General features: G+C 46.4%; 1 protein-coding gene across 1 annotated transcript in view; it reads left to right on the top strand.

The window, feature by feature from the left end:
• The window catches only part of P2RX1 (purinergic receptor P2X 1), a 450,021-nt gene that overhangs the window by 381,884 nt on the left and 50,327 nt on the right, over positions 1 to 17,810 (top strand). The window contains exons 11-12 of the mRNA XM_069226686.1: positions 4,909 to 4,998; positions 6,538 to 6,650. Coding sequence (XP_069082787.1) covers positions 4,909 to 4,998; positions 6,538 to 6,630 — 183 coding nt within the window. The 3' untranslated portion in view covers positions 6,631 to 6,650. The remainder of the gene's footprint in view (positions 1 to 4,908; positions 4,999 to 6,537; positions 6,651 to 17,810) is intronic.

The following is a 17,810-nucleotide window of genomic DNA, read 5'->3' as shown; positions in this document are numbered from 1 at the left end:
CTGGACCTCAGTCTGTTAAGGCGTTCACAGGGAGAACCCCCTACTGGGGTGTGCCCGTCAGACATTGCAGCGCCGGTCTGACGAGGAGCATTGCCGATGATGAAGCATGACACCCATTCGGGTGTGTAAGGTTCCTGCTCCTAAATATTAGGACTCCTTACTCTTGTTCTCCTGTCCTTTTTCTTCCAATTGGAACAGTGTACCTTTTTTGGTTATTTCGAAGAAGGGCCTCGGGGGAGCCTCAGTTGGCACACACATGCGACTCGACAAGCAGAAATGCATAAATGCCTTGCTCGTTGGGTCGCGTGCTCATCAGAGCGTGTCCAAAGGCTAAAATAGAAAGAGGACTGTGCGGCAGAAAACCGCGTGTCCCTGGCTACCAAACTCCCGCTCCACAAACACAGGGTGGCACGCCGCTCACAGTACAGCTGAATACAAATACAATACAATGAATAAAACTACAATAAAGTAAACAGTTGCAAACGCGCTGCCATAGCGGTACTCCAATAATAAAATAAGTAAGTAAAATTAGCAATAAGAGATAAGAAGACTTAACCTGCTGCGGAGCAGCAAAGAAAGAGAACGTGTGTTGTTATCCTCAGGTTTTACAGGGCTTGTCTCTATGGTTGATCATGTGGTATACATGGGTTCATGGGATATGTAGAATTTAAAAAAAGTTCTAATTGGCTGCTGAATAAAATAAAGCATAGAAGGAGAAGCATAATCAGAGTCTCTTGTCCTGACATAGAATTGGATTGCACTGTCACCAGAATTGATTTTAAAGATTTTCTTTCTACATATGAAACTGAAGCCAGATAGGTTTTTGATTGAACTGTAGATGAACTGAATAACCCTTTCTCCAAGAGCTGATTTATGTCCTAAGCTGTGGGCTTCTTGTATTTTCCAAACCAGCAGAGCTTTCTGCAGAAGCCTGTGTAAACAGAAAAACAGTTAGTTAAATAAAATGAAATGTTGTACAGCCTTGAATTCACTGGAAACAAACACACAGTTGCATTCTCACTCCTCCCTCTACACCCAGTACATGCATCAAGAAGGCTGTTTTCAGTGAAATAGAATGCAGGCCTCTCTGATTGGCTGTTGCCAGCCAATCAGTATGAAGGATTGTTTCACAAAACTGAAAATGTATTGGTATGACTGAGGGATGAGGAAAGAGGAGTAGGGATGATGGCTGAGGCATAGGAAGTAGGAATGATGGAAGAGGATTGGGGATGATGGAAAAGAAGTATGGATGAGAAGCAGGGGTGAGGGATGGGAAGTGGGGATGATGTAAGAGAAGCAAGGATGATGGATGAGAAGAAGTGATGATGTATGATGGGTGAGAAGCAGGGATGAGGGATGAGAAGAAGGGATGATGGAAGAGAAACAGGGATGAAGGATGAGAAGTAGGGATGATGTATGATGGATGAGAAATAGGGATGATGGATGAGAACTAGGGATGATGGAAGAGAAGCAGGAATGATGGATGAGAAGTAGAGATGATGTATGATGGATGAGAAGTAGGGATGATGAATGAGTAGCAGGGATGAGGCGCAGGGATGAGAAGTAAGGATGATAGACGAGAAGTAGGGATGATGGATGAGAAGTAGGGATGATGTATGATGGATGAGAAGTAGAGATGATGGATGAGAAGTAGGGAGGATGGAAGAGAAGCAGGGATGGTGGATGAGAAGTAATGATGATGTATGGTGGGTGAGAAGTAGGGATGATGGATGAGAAGCAGGGATGAGAAGTAGGGATGAGGAGTAAGGAATGAGGATGTCCTAAAATGGATGTTGTACATATAAGTCTCTCCATTTTTGCCCTCATCATCAGCATGAACAATATTTGAACTCAGCAAAGTACCACACCCCCAACATTTGATGGATCTTCAAAGAGACTCCTTTGTTGTGTTTGCATCCACGATCAGGAGCTATGATCACTGGATGGTGCTGTGAAAGCACACACACGGAATTGGCATGGGGGAAGAGGAGTGGCTGCTCTAAATGTCACACATAGGCAGAGGTTAGATACTGAAGGCCAAGAAATTTGCTGATGCCCAGTTTTTTGCAGCTTCTAGGCATTTTTCAAATCTGCAAGTTATACAAAGTCAATATTTTCCAACAGGATTGGTTTAAAGTTCCAAATGGAGCATTATAGTCATCTTCCAAATGGTCAAGTCAAAAATAGCAGCCTGTCTAGCAAAAGAGAGAACACGTTGAATATCGGCACATTTTCAGCTGATCAGACTAAAGGAGAGATCAGAAACGGAGACCAAAGCAATCCCTGAACAGATTTCTTTCTCCAGTTACTGGGATAGACTCGAGTGTTCACCGCAACTGATGCAAAGTTCGGTTGAGTGGATTTTGTAAATTTCTATTTCATGGCACTCTGTCACCGTGGTAAACATTTGGCTCAGATGTCCTGCTTTACCACAACACAGAGCAACAGCACCTTGTCAGAATAAATGCGTAAACATTTCTAGCCTCTCAAGCTCTGCTATCATAAAGCCTCCTTTGTGTCTCCAGCTGCTCATTGACATTGCAGCTTGACCCTCGTGGAGTTCTTTAGCCCCTCAATAAGTACCACTGGTTTCTCACTTCTCAAGGCTGGCATCATGGACACCATTTAGGAGTTGCCAGGGGTCGCAGCTGTGACCCCTGGCTTTCCCTTTGCTACTCCTGGCACTGCCTTTGCAACTCCTGGCCTCAGAGGTGGTACATTCAGTGCCAGAAACAGAGGGGCAGCTTAAGGACATCAGTTGGGGCTCCTCTCTTTTTTGTTTTCTGTCAATTTTTTATTACACTAATAGCAAATAATAATATATTTTGCATTATTAGTGTTATAAAAATGGAGTACAATTGGCTGGAATTTGCTCTTCCATGGCAGCTGAGGTAAGGTGTTTTTAAACGTGTGTTGTGTGTGTACTTGCGGGCGAGAGTGTGTTTGTGTGGGAGAGAGTGTAAGAGTGAATTTGTGTATATGTATGTGTGTGTGAGTGAAAGTGGAGGTCAAAAGGCATGTGATGTCACTTCCGCCACCCCTGGCATTTCGGTGAATTGACATCCATGGCTGTCATGTCTTTTTAGAATTAAATGCAACCTTTAGGATAGATATTAGGTATAATATCTCTGTATTGTGTTTTCATACTGGAATTGACATTTTTTGATCTATTCACTGATAAATAAAAGTAACCCCAAAAATATCTGTTAGACTCTTGCATGCAGAATTTGACAATAGGCGTCCTGTAGAAAGCAGCTAATAAAATGTGTCAGTTATTTAAGAATACCTGAATTTTCCCCCCAAAAATATTTGCAGGCTTACTATTTTTAATGGCACAGAAAAATGTTTTTGCATAAATTCAAATATATTGTGTCTGAACATTTTGTAAAGGAACTGTTCATGAATTTGGGCAGCACAGGATTCTAGTCTCCTCTATCCTGCCATGCTGTTCCCTACAGAGGCCACACCCCTTTAAAGGAATGCTAGCTATGTTTCATGGCCACACCCCTTATTAGACCCCATCCACCTTTTTCATCCCACTTAAGGCACTGTCTGTACCATACTTCTGTAATTCCACCTCACCGTCTTGCACCTCTCCTTCATCTATTTCACCTCACCTCAAGCTTGTCTCTCTCCTAATCTCATATCTCTCCATCTTTACCTTACCTTTATCACTACCTCTGTCTCATCTATCTCTACAACACTACTCTCTACCTGTCCTCTCTCGCTAACTCATTTCTTTTGCTACCTCATCTCACTCACTACATCTCTCAGTAACTCACATCTCTCTTGTTACCTCTTCCCTCAAACTCACCTCTCTTGTCATTCATTTGCAGTCACTTTCTTCACTTTCCCACTCCATCATCTTACATCTGTCATTTACACTACCTTACATCTTTCTTGATACTTCTTGTTCTGTACCTCTTTTGCTCTCTCATTACCTTGTCACCCTTTCTCTGTCGTATCCTTCTCACACCATCTTCTTTGAACCTATGTACCTCACTCTAAATCCTTACCTATTCTTTGCTTTTTTCACATACCTTTTCTTCTTTCTACCGCTCTGTAACTTTCTTTGTGGCTGCATTATTTTTCTCTCTTTATCTTACACCCCTCACTCCCTTTCATATCTTTCGTCCTCTTCCATATCTCTAGTCTCCCTTTTCCTTCCCCTTCACTGCACTTGCTATAGTGATATTACAATAGTGCTCTCTTTAATTGCATGTGCCTCTACCATCTTCTGCACCCTCCCATTTTTCTTAGTTAGTAGAGGTGGAGGTCACTGTGTCGCCTGCATAGAAGTAACGAATCGCCAGTGTCGATTATTTATGTGCAGAAAGGGACACCTTCCTGCACACAAACAATCATTCATTTCAATGGAGACACTCTTGCACTATGGTACAAGGGTGCCTGCATTGGCTCTGGCAGCTAAATTTAGTGCCAAACTCTGGAGTGTGCTGTATTCCTGTACATATGGTGCACCCCTCTGTTTCAGAAGTGACGCAGTCCAGCACTTCCAATTTTGGCATATCACCATGCCGCACCACGTATGTGTAAATATGCCCATAAGGGCCTCATTACAACTTTGATGGTTGGAATTACCCGACCGCTAAAGCCGCGGGCGGAGTCAGTCGTCATACCGACTGTCATGTCAAAGTCCATATCCATGTACAGATCTATCAACTTGCTTTGGAAACCACAACAGTTCTGTACGAATGTATATCTCTTGTTTGGCCAGGTAGGGGCTTTCAATAAATAATTTTAAAAAACACCATACCATAATCACGTGAATTACTTTTCTTATTGGTGTGATATCTTTCCTGAAAAAACCCAAAATATAAAAGGTTACATAAATAAATTGTCAGCTACCTCTTACTTACAACCTTTCTTTACTTTTTTTCTTTTGTCCAGGCCACTGTCGTTTGTGATTTACTGTTGCTACACATTATCCCAAGAAGAAACTATTACAAACAGAAGAAATTCAAATGTGCTCAGCAAGAGGTAAAAGCGAGCAAAATCTAGTTCTTTTTAAATTAATATTTTTGTGAATGCCTTCTTTTTAGGCGTGGAGAGAGTCTGGCGACTTGGTAGGTTGGGCACAGTGTTGCCTGTGACTTATTGTAGACGTACATCGTGAAAGAAACATTTATAGTAAACTGGAAAAATTCAAATATCCACAGCAATAGTAGGTACTTTGTATTTAACAGTTTTGAAAATCGCCTTATTTTCAGAGGTGGATGCTGTACTTAATTTGTTAAAAAATAAAAATATATATACAAATGTAAGGCCAAGGGCTCAAGTTTATTCTTAAAAACCCACTGCCTGTACTCCCAAATGTCGAGGCTGGAAAAAAGTCATGCTACCTAATCTTGATGCCATCTGCCATCTTTTTTCCACCAGCTTACACTCCCTCTAATTTTATCTCACTCTTCCATGTTCTTTGACACACCCAACTTCTCTCTTTGTCACTGCGTGCCTATCTTTCTCTTCCTCCTTGCTTTGAAACACCAAAGTCTGGTAATGGAAAAGTACGTCCCGCTCTACAGAAATCAGTTCTGGGATGTGTCCTGATATGAGGAAAATGCACCTACGGTTGTTTGTCTTTGTTCTGAAAAGCAGCATTTAAAACCTTTTTGTTTGTCTGGTATTTCAGCCTCAGCATGTTTCAGCCCATTGTTTTTAAAAAGTAGTCACACTTTACGTAAATTTATTTAAGGGATATTCAATTGTATATAAATGTGGTGTGGCCCAGGATAAAAATGTCCTAAACTGATTTTGTTCAAGAGATCTGTTCAAAGAGACGTTGTTATACTTTCTTGAAGCATCCAGGACTAAGACCTTGCTATCCCTGAGGGACAGGGCCCAAAGAGTACAAACCCAGCAGTGAGGCAGTAGCTGACAAAATCTAAGTAGCTGAATACCTTGCAGCAGATGCTGAGAAACGCTGAAATGGGCCCATCTGTAGGCCTTTTCACATGGACCTTAGTTCATATCTGCAGCAGTGCTGCTAAGCAGCTCCCATCACAATCCCGGATGTTCTAAAAACATTTAAATATATAAATATTCTCAAATATAAATTAAGCTTGGAAGTTAGGAAACTCTAAGTCCCATGTGTCTCTAATACTTTACATTCCTGGCCTTTTCTGTCTCAGCCTAATGCATTCTGGGTGTTGTAGTATTGCTTTGCTTCCATACAACCAATTAGACGAATTCTGCTGTTGGTTGCTGCTCAAACGTTCAGGCCAGCAAACACTGTCCACGATGATATCGAGCGAGGTGGCTACCCTGCTAGTTCTAATGTATCCCTCAAGGGATGCACACCTTTGACTGTACTCTTACCAGTTTCCAGGTAGAGTCACTGAGGTATCTCCATAAAGTGGCATTATGAAATGGCAGCACAAATACACCCTCAAACCTTTCTGTGAGGTTTCAGAAGAGACTCATTTGGATAATGTGTACATAGGTTTTTTATATGTAAAAAAAAGGCGGATTATTTAAACCTGTAACCAGTGTATCTTATTGTTTTGACGAACTTCGCAGAGTAAAGAAGATTCTGACTTGGCCTGCAACAATTTCCGGAAGGATAATGAAGCGAACGTGAAATCCGAAAGCACCAGCAGCATAGATGAATGAGGAGGGCGGCTTCGCAAGTGGTGAGGAGGGGAACTGATCTTAAACACAGGCAAAGTAGTGCCATTCAAAAAAAGTCTTTCTATCGAAATTGTGCACATTTTTTGTTTGACCGCATTTTATATTCCCCTCCCCGCACTGAAATCATGAAATAGAGGGGAGTGTTGCATAGCGCCAAGAAGTGATTTATTCACTGTCTGAGATACGAGATACAATTTGATTTCAAGGTTTCATATCGTTTTGGGAGTGGGGGATAGATTTTATGAAAATAAACATTTATTTTTGAACTGCACTCAACCAATCACCTCTCAGCGCTCAAAGTGGCATGGCGTGTCTTGCACCAATGGTGGCACCTATGCTCACGGCATGCGTTGATGTTTGATAATACAGAGGGAGTTTTGCTGCCCATCTGTAATACCAAATACCTGTCTTCTGTTCCAGCAGCTTCAAGTTCCCTAGAGGACTAATCTGCTTGCCTTGGGTGCATGGCTAATGAAATACATGGAATTCCCACTTCATGTGATCCATGAAAGACCAGACTGGCTATTATTATGTTTCTCTGGCATTTCCCCAGCAGTCTGTAGGCTCAGGAGTTGCTTTTCGAGCCGTGTGGGCTCCTAAGACTCAACCATGCCCCTTTGGCCCCATGGCAATTGTTGGACTTGGCCCTTTTTGCAGGGTCACCCCCAAACATTTTGTCTCCGTCCTCCTAGTTTTTCTGACGTGTTTTTGCTGGTTTTAGGTCTCTGGTCACTTTACCACTGCTGACCAGTGCTAAAGCGCAACTACTTTCTGTCTAAAGTGGATTGGTGATTGGTTTATCCATGATTGGCTTATTTGATTTACTGATAAGTCCCTAGTAAAGTTCACTATGTGTGTCTAGGGCCTGTAAATCAAATGCTACTAGTGGGCCTGCAGCACAGATTGTGCACCCTACATGAGTATTCCTGTAAACATGACTCAGACCTGTCATTGCAGTGTCTGCGTGTACAGTTTTGCACTGCCAGTTCGACCTGGCAAGTGTACCCACTTGCCAGGCCCAAACCTTCCCTTTTACTACATGTAAGTCACCCCCTAAGGTAGATCCAAGCAGCCCCATGGGCAGGGTGAAGTGTTTCTAAAAGGTATGACATGTACTAGTGTGTTATACATGTCCTGATAGTGAAACATTGCTATGTTAGGTTTTCACTATTGCAAGGCCTATCTCTCCTATAAAATAACAGAGGGATTGCCTTGAGATGTCTTTTAAGTGCAGCTTCCTATTAGGAGTAGATTGAGATGTGGAGTTTGGGGTCTCCAAACTGACAATTTAAAAATACAACTTTTGGTAAAGTTGTTTTTTAGATTGTAAGTTTGAAAATGACACTTTTAGAAATTGGGCATTTTCTTGCTTACCCATTCTGTGCTTCTGCCTGTCTGCGGAATACACGTCTGGGTCAGACTGACAGTTGGGCTGTTTGTGAATTCACTATAGACAGTCACACAAAGGGAGCTGAGGCTTGACCTGCATATCCTGATGAGTCTTCCTGGGCTAGAGTGGGAGGGAGGAGCTGACACCTGCTCTTGAAAGGGCTGTGTCTGACCTCACACAATACAGTCTCCAACCCCCAAGAGTGTGGCTAGTGCAGGGCAAGGAAGAGGCAGGGTTGTGTGCACTACAAAGACTTTCCTTTGAATTTTGCCTACTTCAAAGGTACAAATGAGTGCAAGTATTGAACTGCTGACCCCACAACTTTAGATTACTTCTGGATCAAGAGGAAACTCTGCCAAGGAGACGAGCTTGATGCTTGAGGAGGACCTGCCACTCTGCCTGTTGCTTTGCTGTGCTGACCTGCTGCTTCTGCCTTGAGAGAGAAATTACTGGACTTTGCTTTCTGTAATCCTGCATGTGAAGTTTCTCCAAGGGCTTGGACTGAGCTAGCCCCCTGTTCTGAAGTCTCAGGGCCATCAAAGACTTAATCTGCCTGCCCCTGAGCTCTCTTGCTTAGACCCCTGACCTGCCAAGTGGTGCCACACCCTGTCCCTCGGCCCTCGAAATAGGAGAATCTCATGAACCCAGGGTGAAAATCCACGCACTCGAGCCAAGCAGCAGAATAATTGATGCATCGCCTACACCGCAGCTGAAAAATTGACGCAGCACCAGTGAAGTTGACGTATTGTTAGTTCAGCACGGATTCATTGCTGCTGTGGGTCCGGATTTTCCACGCATCTTTCCTGGGTGTCAAATCGTCAACATCACTGCACAGACCCAAGGCTACCTGCCAGAAAATCAGGGCATCCCTTCCCTGTGAGGAAAGAATCGACGCATCACTTACCCAGCGGAGAAAGAATTGACGCATGGCCTCGCTTGCGAGTAAGGAATCAACACTTCGTTTGCTTTTCTGATGCTCGCCTGCGGCTTTATTTTTGATGCATACACTGTACTTTTTGCTAAAACAATGCATCCATTGATTCTTATGGATTAAGACTCTTTTTACCTTCAAATTTGATATCTTTACTTGTGTATGTTGGATTTTTGTTATTTTGGTCTTGTTTGATTTAAATAAATATTGTCTATATTTCTAAACAGGTGTGGTGTCCTTTTGTGTGTTTTCACTATATTTCTGTTTGTGGTTGTACAAATATTTTACATATTGTCTCTGAGATAAGCCTGACTGCTTGTGCCAAGCTACCAAGGGGGTGGGTGAGCAGGGGTTATCTTAGGTGTGTGATTCTCTTACCCTGACCAGAGTGAGGGTCACTACTTTGACAGGGTGTAAACTGACTGCCAACTAAAGACCCCCATTTCTAACAGTAATCACAATCTCTTGCAGGTTGAGGCTGATTTGAAAACATTTTCCCAGAACAACTTTGCTTTTCAGTCTGGCCCTTGATATATGTTCTCATTAGTGGACATGCAGTGGGACAGGCCAATACATGAGGGAACAGGAGAAGATAACCAAATCAGCAGGTCTTCGGTATTTTTTCCTTTTCACTGGTGGGCACTTTAGAAGGGGAATGAGGGACTAAATAACCTGCTATTTCATGCCCCTAAGTGTTTTTACCCGCAGCTTCCCTTGTGTGGTGGTCTTGATCCACTCTCAAGGAGCTACCAGGAGTTCTTTAGCGCAGAGTCAGGCAACGTACACAATGGGGTCAGAGAGTTCTACAAGCCTCCCCTAGGATTGGTGGAGCCATAAACTACTGCCATTGTATTGTGTAGCCTCACACTGCTTGCTGGAAGGACGTCTGGCACACCTTCAAGTAGAAGTGAGTAGTGCTGGTGCTGCATAAAGGTACTCAGATCACTTGTTGCCCAGCACACTTTTTATTCGTGTCTCCTGGGTAAGAGATTGGATTTGCATGGGTTAAATCTTCCTCTTTCTTCCAACGAAGGCTCTTTTTCTCTAATATGACCCAATTGTTCTTTTTCGACAGCAGAATATGTCATGTAAAAACTAAGGCCATTATTTTGAGTAGTCGATGTAATGGGCCATGCTGCCCCAGGAATTATGAGTAATGGGTGTATGTTGCCTATTGTGAGTAGGAAATTGACAGTACACTAAGAAATCAGAAATTATCAGGAGTACTGGTATTTTAGAGTCTGAATCTCTCAGTTATTCCTCTTTTGAACTCCCATCTCCAACCCCAGTTAATAACCCGGAGATTTCAGCTACCTTTAGTAATCAAAATCTCTGGTTGAAAGTAAACAGATCCACAGTGTTTCTATGGATGCCCTAATATTGATGGGGATGAAAAGTGCTGTTATCGGCCCCATCTGAACTAAGCAGCCACTGGTAATAAAGATCTAATTAGTAAAGGTGCTATCTGCATGAGCTAAAGTCAGGAAGAAAGAGGGAGAAGGGGGTACCAGAAGTGGGGAAAGGAGAGGGAAAACGGAAGGGAATCAGTAGATGTGTGAGCTTACGGGGTGGCTTTGAGGATGGAAAGGCAGTGGGAAAGAGGGAAGATGAGGGAGATAGCTATAGAAAGATACATGACACAGATGGGAAAAGCAGGAGAAAGAAGATTCAGAACATCCCTGCATGAAGCTGCATATCCTAGATGTAATGCACATTTCATAGTTTGTGCTATACAAGAACCTAAACTTCATTGGATGTGTCTGAATTGACTATTGTGAACTTTTCAGACTGAACCTGCAGTGGGATCACCTGAGAAGGGCATACACATCCACCTCCCATCCCTGCCTGTGCATACCAGAGTTGCTTCTTTACAATGACATACAAGTGGTTCCTGGTGTGCAGGACAGCTCACTGCAAGTATACCAATTAGCACTTCAGGCAGCACTTTAATGGGAGATGTGCATAACTGCCAGAATGCCGAATGCCTAACTGCAGAGGAGTCCAAGTCCTTCGTATTTACTGCAGTGTCAAATACACATATGAGCAAGAGTACAGTGTGCAGTGCTTGTTCATTCATTTATTTATGGAATTTGTTAATATAACGTGGACTGTACCACTAGGTTGTTGGAGCGCATTACAACACACTGGAAACAGTAACAATATTGTACCATGAAAACGGTACAATCTATTTGATACGTCGATACGCAGAAACGTGGCTGTAGACACGCCACAGGCCACAGGCTACAGGTAGACAGAGCTGCTGGTGCCAGAGCTGTGAGGACCAGAGCCCAGAGCCCATAGCCAGAGTTCAGTCAATTCTTTGCCGTTTTGCCTGTCTTGCCCCCACTAGGGATGCAGGGGTGCAACACCAAGCTCTCTGGCCTGTTTAATCAAGTGAGGGCTGCTCGAACAGGCCAAACTGGGGCGACCACCCAGATCCCAGCTCAGATCCCAGCAGGCCACACCAGAGGTGCGGGTGGAGACCATGGAGCACAGGAGCAAGAGCGAGGAGGGTTTGGGGGCACAAAGGCACAGAAAGGAGCCTGCGGATTCTGAGGAGCTTCCTCAACCCGGTAAGCGATGAGAGCCACGCAGGCTGGCCCTGATGAATTCATGTTTAAGACTGGCTCTGGCTCAGGGAAGCAAAGCAGCACATAAATAGCAAAGCAGCATACAGTAATTTGAAAGCAATCCAAAAGTAGGCACAAGGGCAGGTGTGGGGGTTTGGGGTCCAGAAGCACTAGGCTGAGAGCAGCTCACAGTGCGCGGAGGCAGCAGGTGGTTTGGGCTGGTGCGGCTTGCTCACATGTCGCTGCCTGCCCCAACTTTCTGCCCCCCTCAGCCCTGGCCAAGTTCACCTACCATCCCACCATCTGCCAGTTCCCAGTCCTCCAGATTTGCCAAAACCACTCACTGTGTACTGCGACTCCCATTATCCGGTGAGGATAAAGACAAGACTAGGCAAGGCTTCAGTGTGTGGCTGAGAAATCAGCGGTTACACAAAAGAGCTGCAGCAGCTCGTTTTGTTTCAGGAGATCAGAGAAGAAGAAACGACAACTTGTGTGAAACAGTGGTGTGCTGAAACTGAGTTGCACTGGAAGACGCATCAACAAATCAAATGAATGAGGACAGTCATTGAGATTCAGATCCAACATCTTCAGTAGGACATCTTAAAAGAAGACAGGAGTGCAGCACCAGTGTGCCAGTGCAGGACAGGGAAGACAAGCTGAGGACAGGCCGAGTAGTGAAGTGTGCTTAGGCACTGAGGTGAGACTACGGAGTTCAGGGAGAACCACAGCAAATGGCAAATGGGAGCAGACTCAAACATTCCCCTAGGGCCTGGTGTTAGTGGGTTCCGTTAACACCATAATCAGCACTATACTGGTGCACTCGCCAGCCTACCTGGCTAGTCGTCACACCACCAGTCACCGGCTGCAGTTCTCTAGACACTCTGCCTACCTGTTTGTCAGGGGGCCTTCAAGTCTCATCAAAATACAGTTCATATACAGCCAATTTCAGCTTGCCTTGATAGCCAACCACGGACCGACCTTTATAGCTCATAGCTATATGTATGGTGGGGTCTGACTTTTGTTAGACGTGCATGCTCATGCCATCTTCCCCAAATCTCTACCTTTACGGGTGGGAGAGTGGCGGTGCCAGCTAACGGGAAACCAACTTAGGGGAAACAAAAGATAAATGTTACAAATTTGATGGAAGACCACCCTCCCAAACGATCTGCCCCAAACCACCAGGAGGTTTGTCCTTCCCCTGCAGGACGTGAGTGCTCATGCCCCCTCCTTTGGAGGCACAACCAATGGGCAGGGAAGTGGTGGCGCCGTTCATCAGAAGGTCACATCCTCGTTAGCATATACTCAGTATGAAGTCTGGAAGGGGGACTCCCTCTGTGAAAACAGAAGAGAAAATTGCAAAAGGAAGCTGCAATCAACCCAACCACTATCAGATCCCTGCTCATCAAAATTGGGTCTGACAAGGAGGACACAACAAACAGCAATGGAGTGCGAAAATTACATTGCCAAGAAGTGTCGGACCTACCTCTACCAACCGAAAATAGACTCTAAATTTTGCTTTTTGGAGAATACAGGCTCAGCTCTCTTCTCTAGCAACAATGGTATTCATGGCTTGCAATCTCCTCTTCAAACCTCGGAAAGTGTTGGCCAAAGGAAGTAACTTCTATTCACGCACTGAAAAGCTCGTAACACAGCCGTTGGCTGTCCAGGCATCGGTGACAGGTCCAGCACCCTCAGGCCATACTGCACTAACCCCACAACAATCAGGGCATTTGGTTCAGATGGTTCGGGTGGACGTCATCGCTGCCCATGAGCATGATCCGGGATCAGATTCAGCTCACCCTTCACAATAAAACTGGAGCACAGAACTGCCTAATATGGGGACTAGTAATTGCATCACTGCAAAGAGGAAGAACTGCAAAGAAAATGACTCCCTAACTATACTCCAGCTAGGTAGTCTGATGACCACAATGTATCTAAACAATGTTAGAAATGGGGTCTCTAGTTGGCAGAGGTATTTACATTTATCCACATAAGGACCATAATCCTAGTCAAGGTAAGTCACACACAATCCAAATTATCATGTGCCCACCCGCTGGCAGCTTGGCACTGAGCAGTCAGGCTTAACTTAGAAGGCAATGTGTAAAGTATTTGTGCAATAAACCATATGGAAACAAATTGAAAACACCACAAAAGACACCACACAGGCTTAGAAAAATATAAGATATTTATCTGGTTAAATTAAAGTCAAAACAATAAAGATTCATTAAGCACAAGTTGAGATATCATTTGGGCAATTTTAAAAAGAGTCTTAAATCTTAGAAATCAACAGTTGTCTCTTGTTTGCACAAAGTACCTGGTTTGTGTCAAAAATAACACACACAGAGACTGCAGAGGAGGAGATTTGTGGAAAAATACGGTGTGAGTCAGAATTTCTGGCGCAGCACAGATGATGTATTGTGTCTTTCCACACTGCAATGGGCTTTGCACCGATTTCTGGCACGCAGTCTTGGTTCCTGTTAGAAATGGGATCTTTGGTTGGCAGTCAGGTTGCCCCCAGTCCAAGCAAGGACCTCACTGTAGTCAGGGTAAGGAAGAATCCCATTCAGTTAACCCCCGCTCACCCCCTTGGTAGCTTCGCACGAGCAGGCAGGCTTAACTTCAGAAATAATGGCCCTCATTACAACCCTGGCGGTCGGTGTTAAAGCAGCTGTAATACCGCCAACAGGCCGGCAGAAAAAAAATGGAATCACGACCATGGGGGAAACCGCCAACATAGACAGCCATTTTAACACTCCGACCGCCACGGCGGTAGAAACAAACACCGCATCGGTAACCACCAACAGACAGGCGGAACACAAGGTTCCGCCCACTGTATTACAACACGCCATCAAAAGCACGGCGGAAACAGGACTTGGAATAGAAACCACTCACCTTTTGACACTTTACGAACAACCAGGACACCATGGAGCCCAAGTTACAGGTCCTGTCGATGCTGGTCTACCGCCTCTTGTATCAGGAGCAGCAAAGACGCCGGTGATGACCACGGTGAGTACTGCACCTAGCACACAGGGGAGGGGGAGGGAAAAGAGAGTGACAAGCACACGCAGCACACAACACTTCCACCCCTCACCCACAACACCATACACACAAATACATGCAGCAACATTGCATATACACCCCGTCAACCCCTGACAGGACAAAAGGAAATGATTGTAACAAGTGTAATCATTTAAATATCAGGTAGGCCAAACTGAAATATCAGTATATACAAATATGTACACCAACTACACAAGTCCGGATATTAATGAAATCATTGTCCGTGGATCAGTGTCCCAAAATGCATGGGCGAAGCCCACACAAGATACCTGACTCGAAACGGAGAGAACACTGCAGGGGCATCAGATGGAAAATAAACAGGCACCCCGGGGGGATGGGCAGCACCTCAGCGCGATGAACGGACGACGCCACTGCTCCACAAGGGGGCTCCATGCCCACTGCTTTATCCTGGGGAGTGCAAAACCACAGTCTCAAAAGTCTCTCAAGTGGGTGGTTTGCCCACTGCTTTATCCTGGGGAGTGCAAGGCCACAGTCTCACAAGTCTCTCAAGTGGGTGGTTTGCCCACTGCCTTATCCTGGGGAGTGCTAAGCCACAGTCTCCCAAGTCTCTCAAGTGAGTGGTTTGCCCACTGCTTTATCCTGGGGAGTGCTAAGCCGCAGTCTCACAAGACTCTCAAGTGGGTGGTTTTCCCACTGCTTTATCCTGGGGAGTGCAAAGCCACAGTCTCACAAGTCTCTCAAGTAGGTGGTTTGCCCACTGCCTTATCCTGGGGAGTGCTAAGCCACAGTCTCCCAAGTCTCTCAAGTGGGTGGTTTGCCCACTGCTTTATCCTGGAGAGTGCTAAGCCACAGTCTCTCAAGTCTCTCAAGTGGGTGGTTTGCCCACTGCTTTATCCTGAGGAGTGCTAAGCCACAGTCTCACAAGTCTCTCAAGTGGGTGGTTTGCCCACTGATTTATCCTGGGGAGTGCAAAGCCACAGTCTCACAAGTCTCTCATTTATCCTGGGGAGTGCAAAGCCACAGTCTCACAAGTATCTCAAGTGGGTGGTCTGCCCACTGCCTTATCCTGGGGAGTGCAAAGCCACAATCTCTCAAGTCTCTCAAGTGGATGGTTTACCCACTGCTTTATCCTGGGGAGTGCTAAGCCACAGTCTCACAAGTGGATAACAGTCTCCAATGTGAACCTCCACTGGTTCTGGAGGGGGCTTTGTGCCCAGAGTGCTTCATCCTGCCCCTTTGTGCCCAGAGTGCTTCATCCTGCCAAGGACTGAGGTAGTGGATGTGAATCTCCACTGGTTCTGGAGGGGGCTTTATGCCCAGAGTGCTTCATCCTGCCAAGGACAGAGGTAGTGGATGTGAATCTCCACTGGTTCTGGAGGGGGCTTTGTGCCCAGAGTGCTTCACATGCAGTGTGGCAGGTCCCATTCTCTCACCTGGGTGTGTGTTTGCCACAAGATTGCCTGGGAACAGGTAGCATGATACTCCATGGAGGCAGAGACACACTCCACCCTGCTGCGACTTTTCCTGCCACCTGCTGGTACAAACAGTGCTGGGAGTCATGCCTCATGTACGCTGGGCAGGGTCCAGGACCTCTCCTGCAGCCTCGGACCGCTGGCCACTGGGGATGATTGCCGTGTCAGCTGTGGTGGCACTGTCTGAGCACGTCGAGGGGCTGGCGGCGGTGGTTGCGGTGGTGTCTGTGGTGGAGGTTTTGGCGGTGGTGCATGTGTCTGCACCTGTTGAGGGACACAGGAGGACGTCTCCTGCAGCCTCGGACGGCTGCCCACTGGGGATGATGCTGGGGACTGTTGGTGAGGCAGCAGACGTGCAGGTGGTGGTGCTGGTGGCTGTGCTGGTGGCAGTGCAGGTGGCGTTGCAGGTGGCGGTGTCCACCGCCGTACTGGTTGATGTTGTGGTTGACAGAAGGGGTGACTCTGATCCCTCAGCCGGAGCCTCCGTGCCCTGTCCTGACCTGCTCTTCGGCTTGTGTCCCGTCCCCACCTTTGGTGTCTCTGCTGGTGCCTTGCCACTATCCCCTTTTGGCTTGGAGGAGCCCTTGCTTGCTGGTAGGTGTGGCTTCTCCCTCCTGAATGTGGGCACCTTCTTCACCTTGGCAGGTGGCGGAATGGCCTGCTCCTTGGCCTCGCTAGGTGGCACACTGGCAGCCCTGATGGGTGCCGCTCAGGATATGACCGGACTTGCTGAGACCCCTGTGCTGGAGGATTTGGCGGCTGAGGTTCTGGGCTGGGACCTGGACAGCCTGGCCCTAGGGGAAGGACGGGGAGGAGGTGTAGGGAAGAGGTCAAAGTTTGCGATGAAGAGTTTCTTAGACACACTGGGACGGGAAGATGGAGGGGGTTTGGGAGTGGAGGAAGAGGTAGTGGTTGTAGGAGGTCTACGTCTGCTGAATTTGGGTGAAGGTGCATGGGCCGGAGGCTGTTGTGAGGTGGATAACTGTTGGGTGGGTGTGTGCCTGCGTCTGTGTTCTTTGGGAGGAGGGCTCACAGACACACTGGGAGAGGACACAGGGGATGTGTGAATGGTAGCGGTGTGGTGATTGCACGTGAGTGGTGTGTGGTGATAGGCGTGCTGGTGATAGGCGTGCTGGTGATGGAGGTAGTGGATGAAGATGTAGTACATGCAGGTGTGAGTGGAGACGAGACAGGGAGGGAGGAGGAGGACGTGGAGGAGGGGGACACAGTGGAGGCAGTGGATGTTGCTGTGTCTGCATGGGGATGGTGCTTGTGTGAGTGCCTGTGGGATGTGTGGTGCTTATGTTTGCCATATCCACTCTTGTGTGTTGATGAGTGTGCATGCTGGTCTGATGGTGTGCTTGGGATAGGCTGAGGTACAGGGGATTGGGTTTGGGTAGAGGAAGTTGGAGGGGGAGGGTGGACACAGGGACAATGGCTGCCATAAGTGCTGAGGCCAGAGCCTGAAATGCTCTCTGTTGGGCTGCCACGCCAGAATGAATACCCTCCAGGTATGCATTTGTTTGCTGCAAATGCCTCTCAACACCCTGGATGGCATTCAAAATGGTGATTTCCCAACAGTGAGGGATCTCAGGAGGTCAATAGCCTCCTCACTGAGGGCAGCAGGGCTGACTGGGACAGGGCCTGAGGTGCCTGGGATGAAGGAGATGCCCACCCTCCTGGGTGAGCGGGCACGGGAAACTCTATGAGGGGCTGCAGGGAGGGCGGTGCTGGTAGGGGGGGTGGCGGCTGTACCTGTTGATGCGGTGGGCACAGAGGTG

This window comes from Pleurodeles waltl, chromosome 3_2 (genome assembly GCF_031143425.1).
Source record: "Pleurodeles waltl isolate 20211129_DDA chromosome 3_2, aPleWal1.hap1.20221129, whole genome shotgun sequence".
Lineage (NCBI taxonomy): Eukaryota > Metazoa > Chordata > Amphibia > Caudata > Salamandridae > Pleurodeles > Pleurodeles waltl.
The sequence above is the reverse complement of the archived record's forward strand: the minus strand, read 5'-3'. Positions and strand labels throughout refer to the sequence as shown.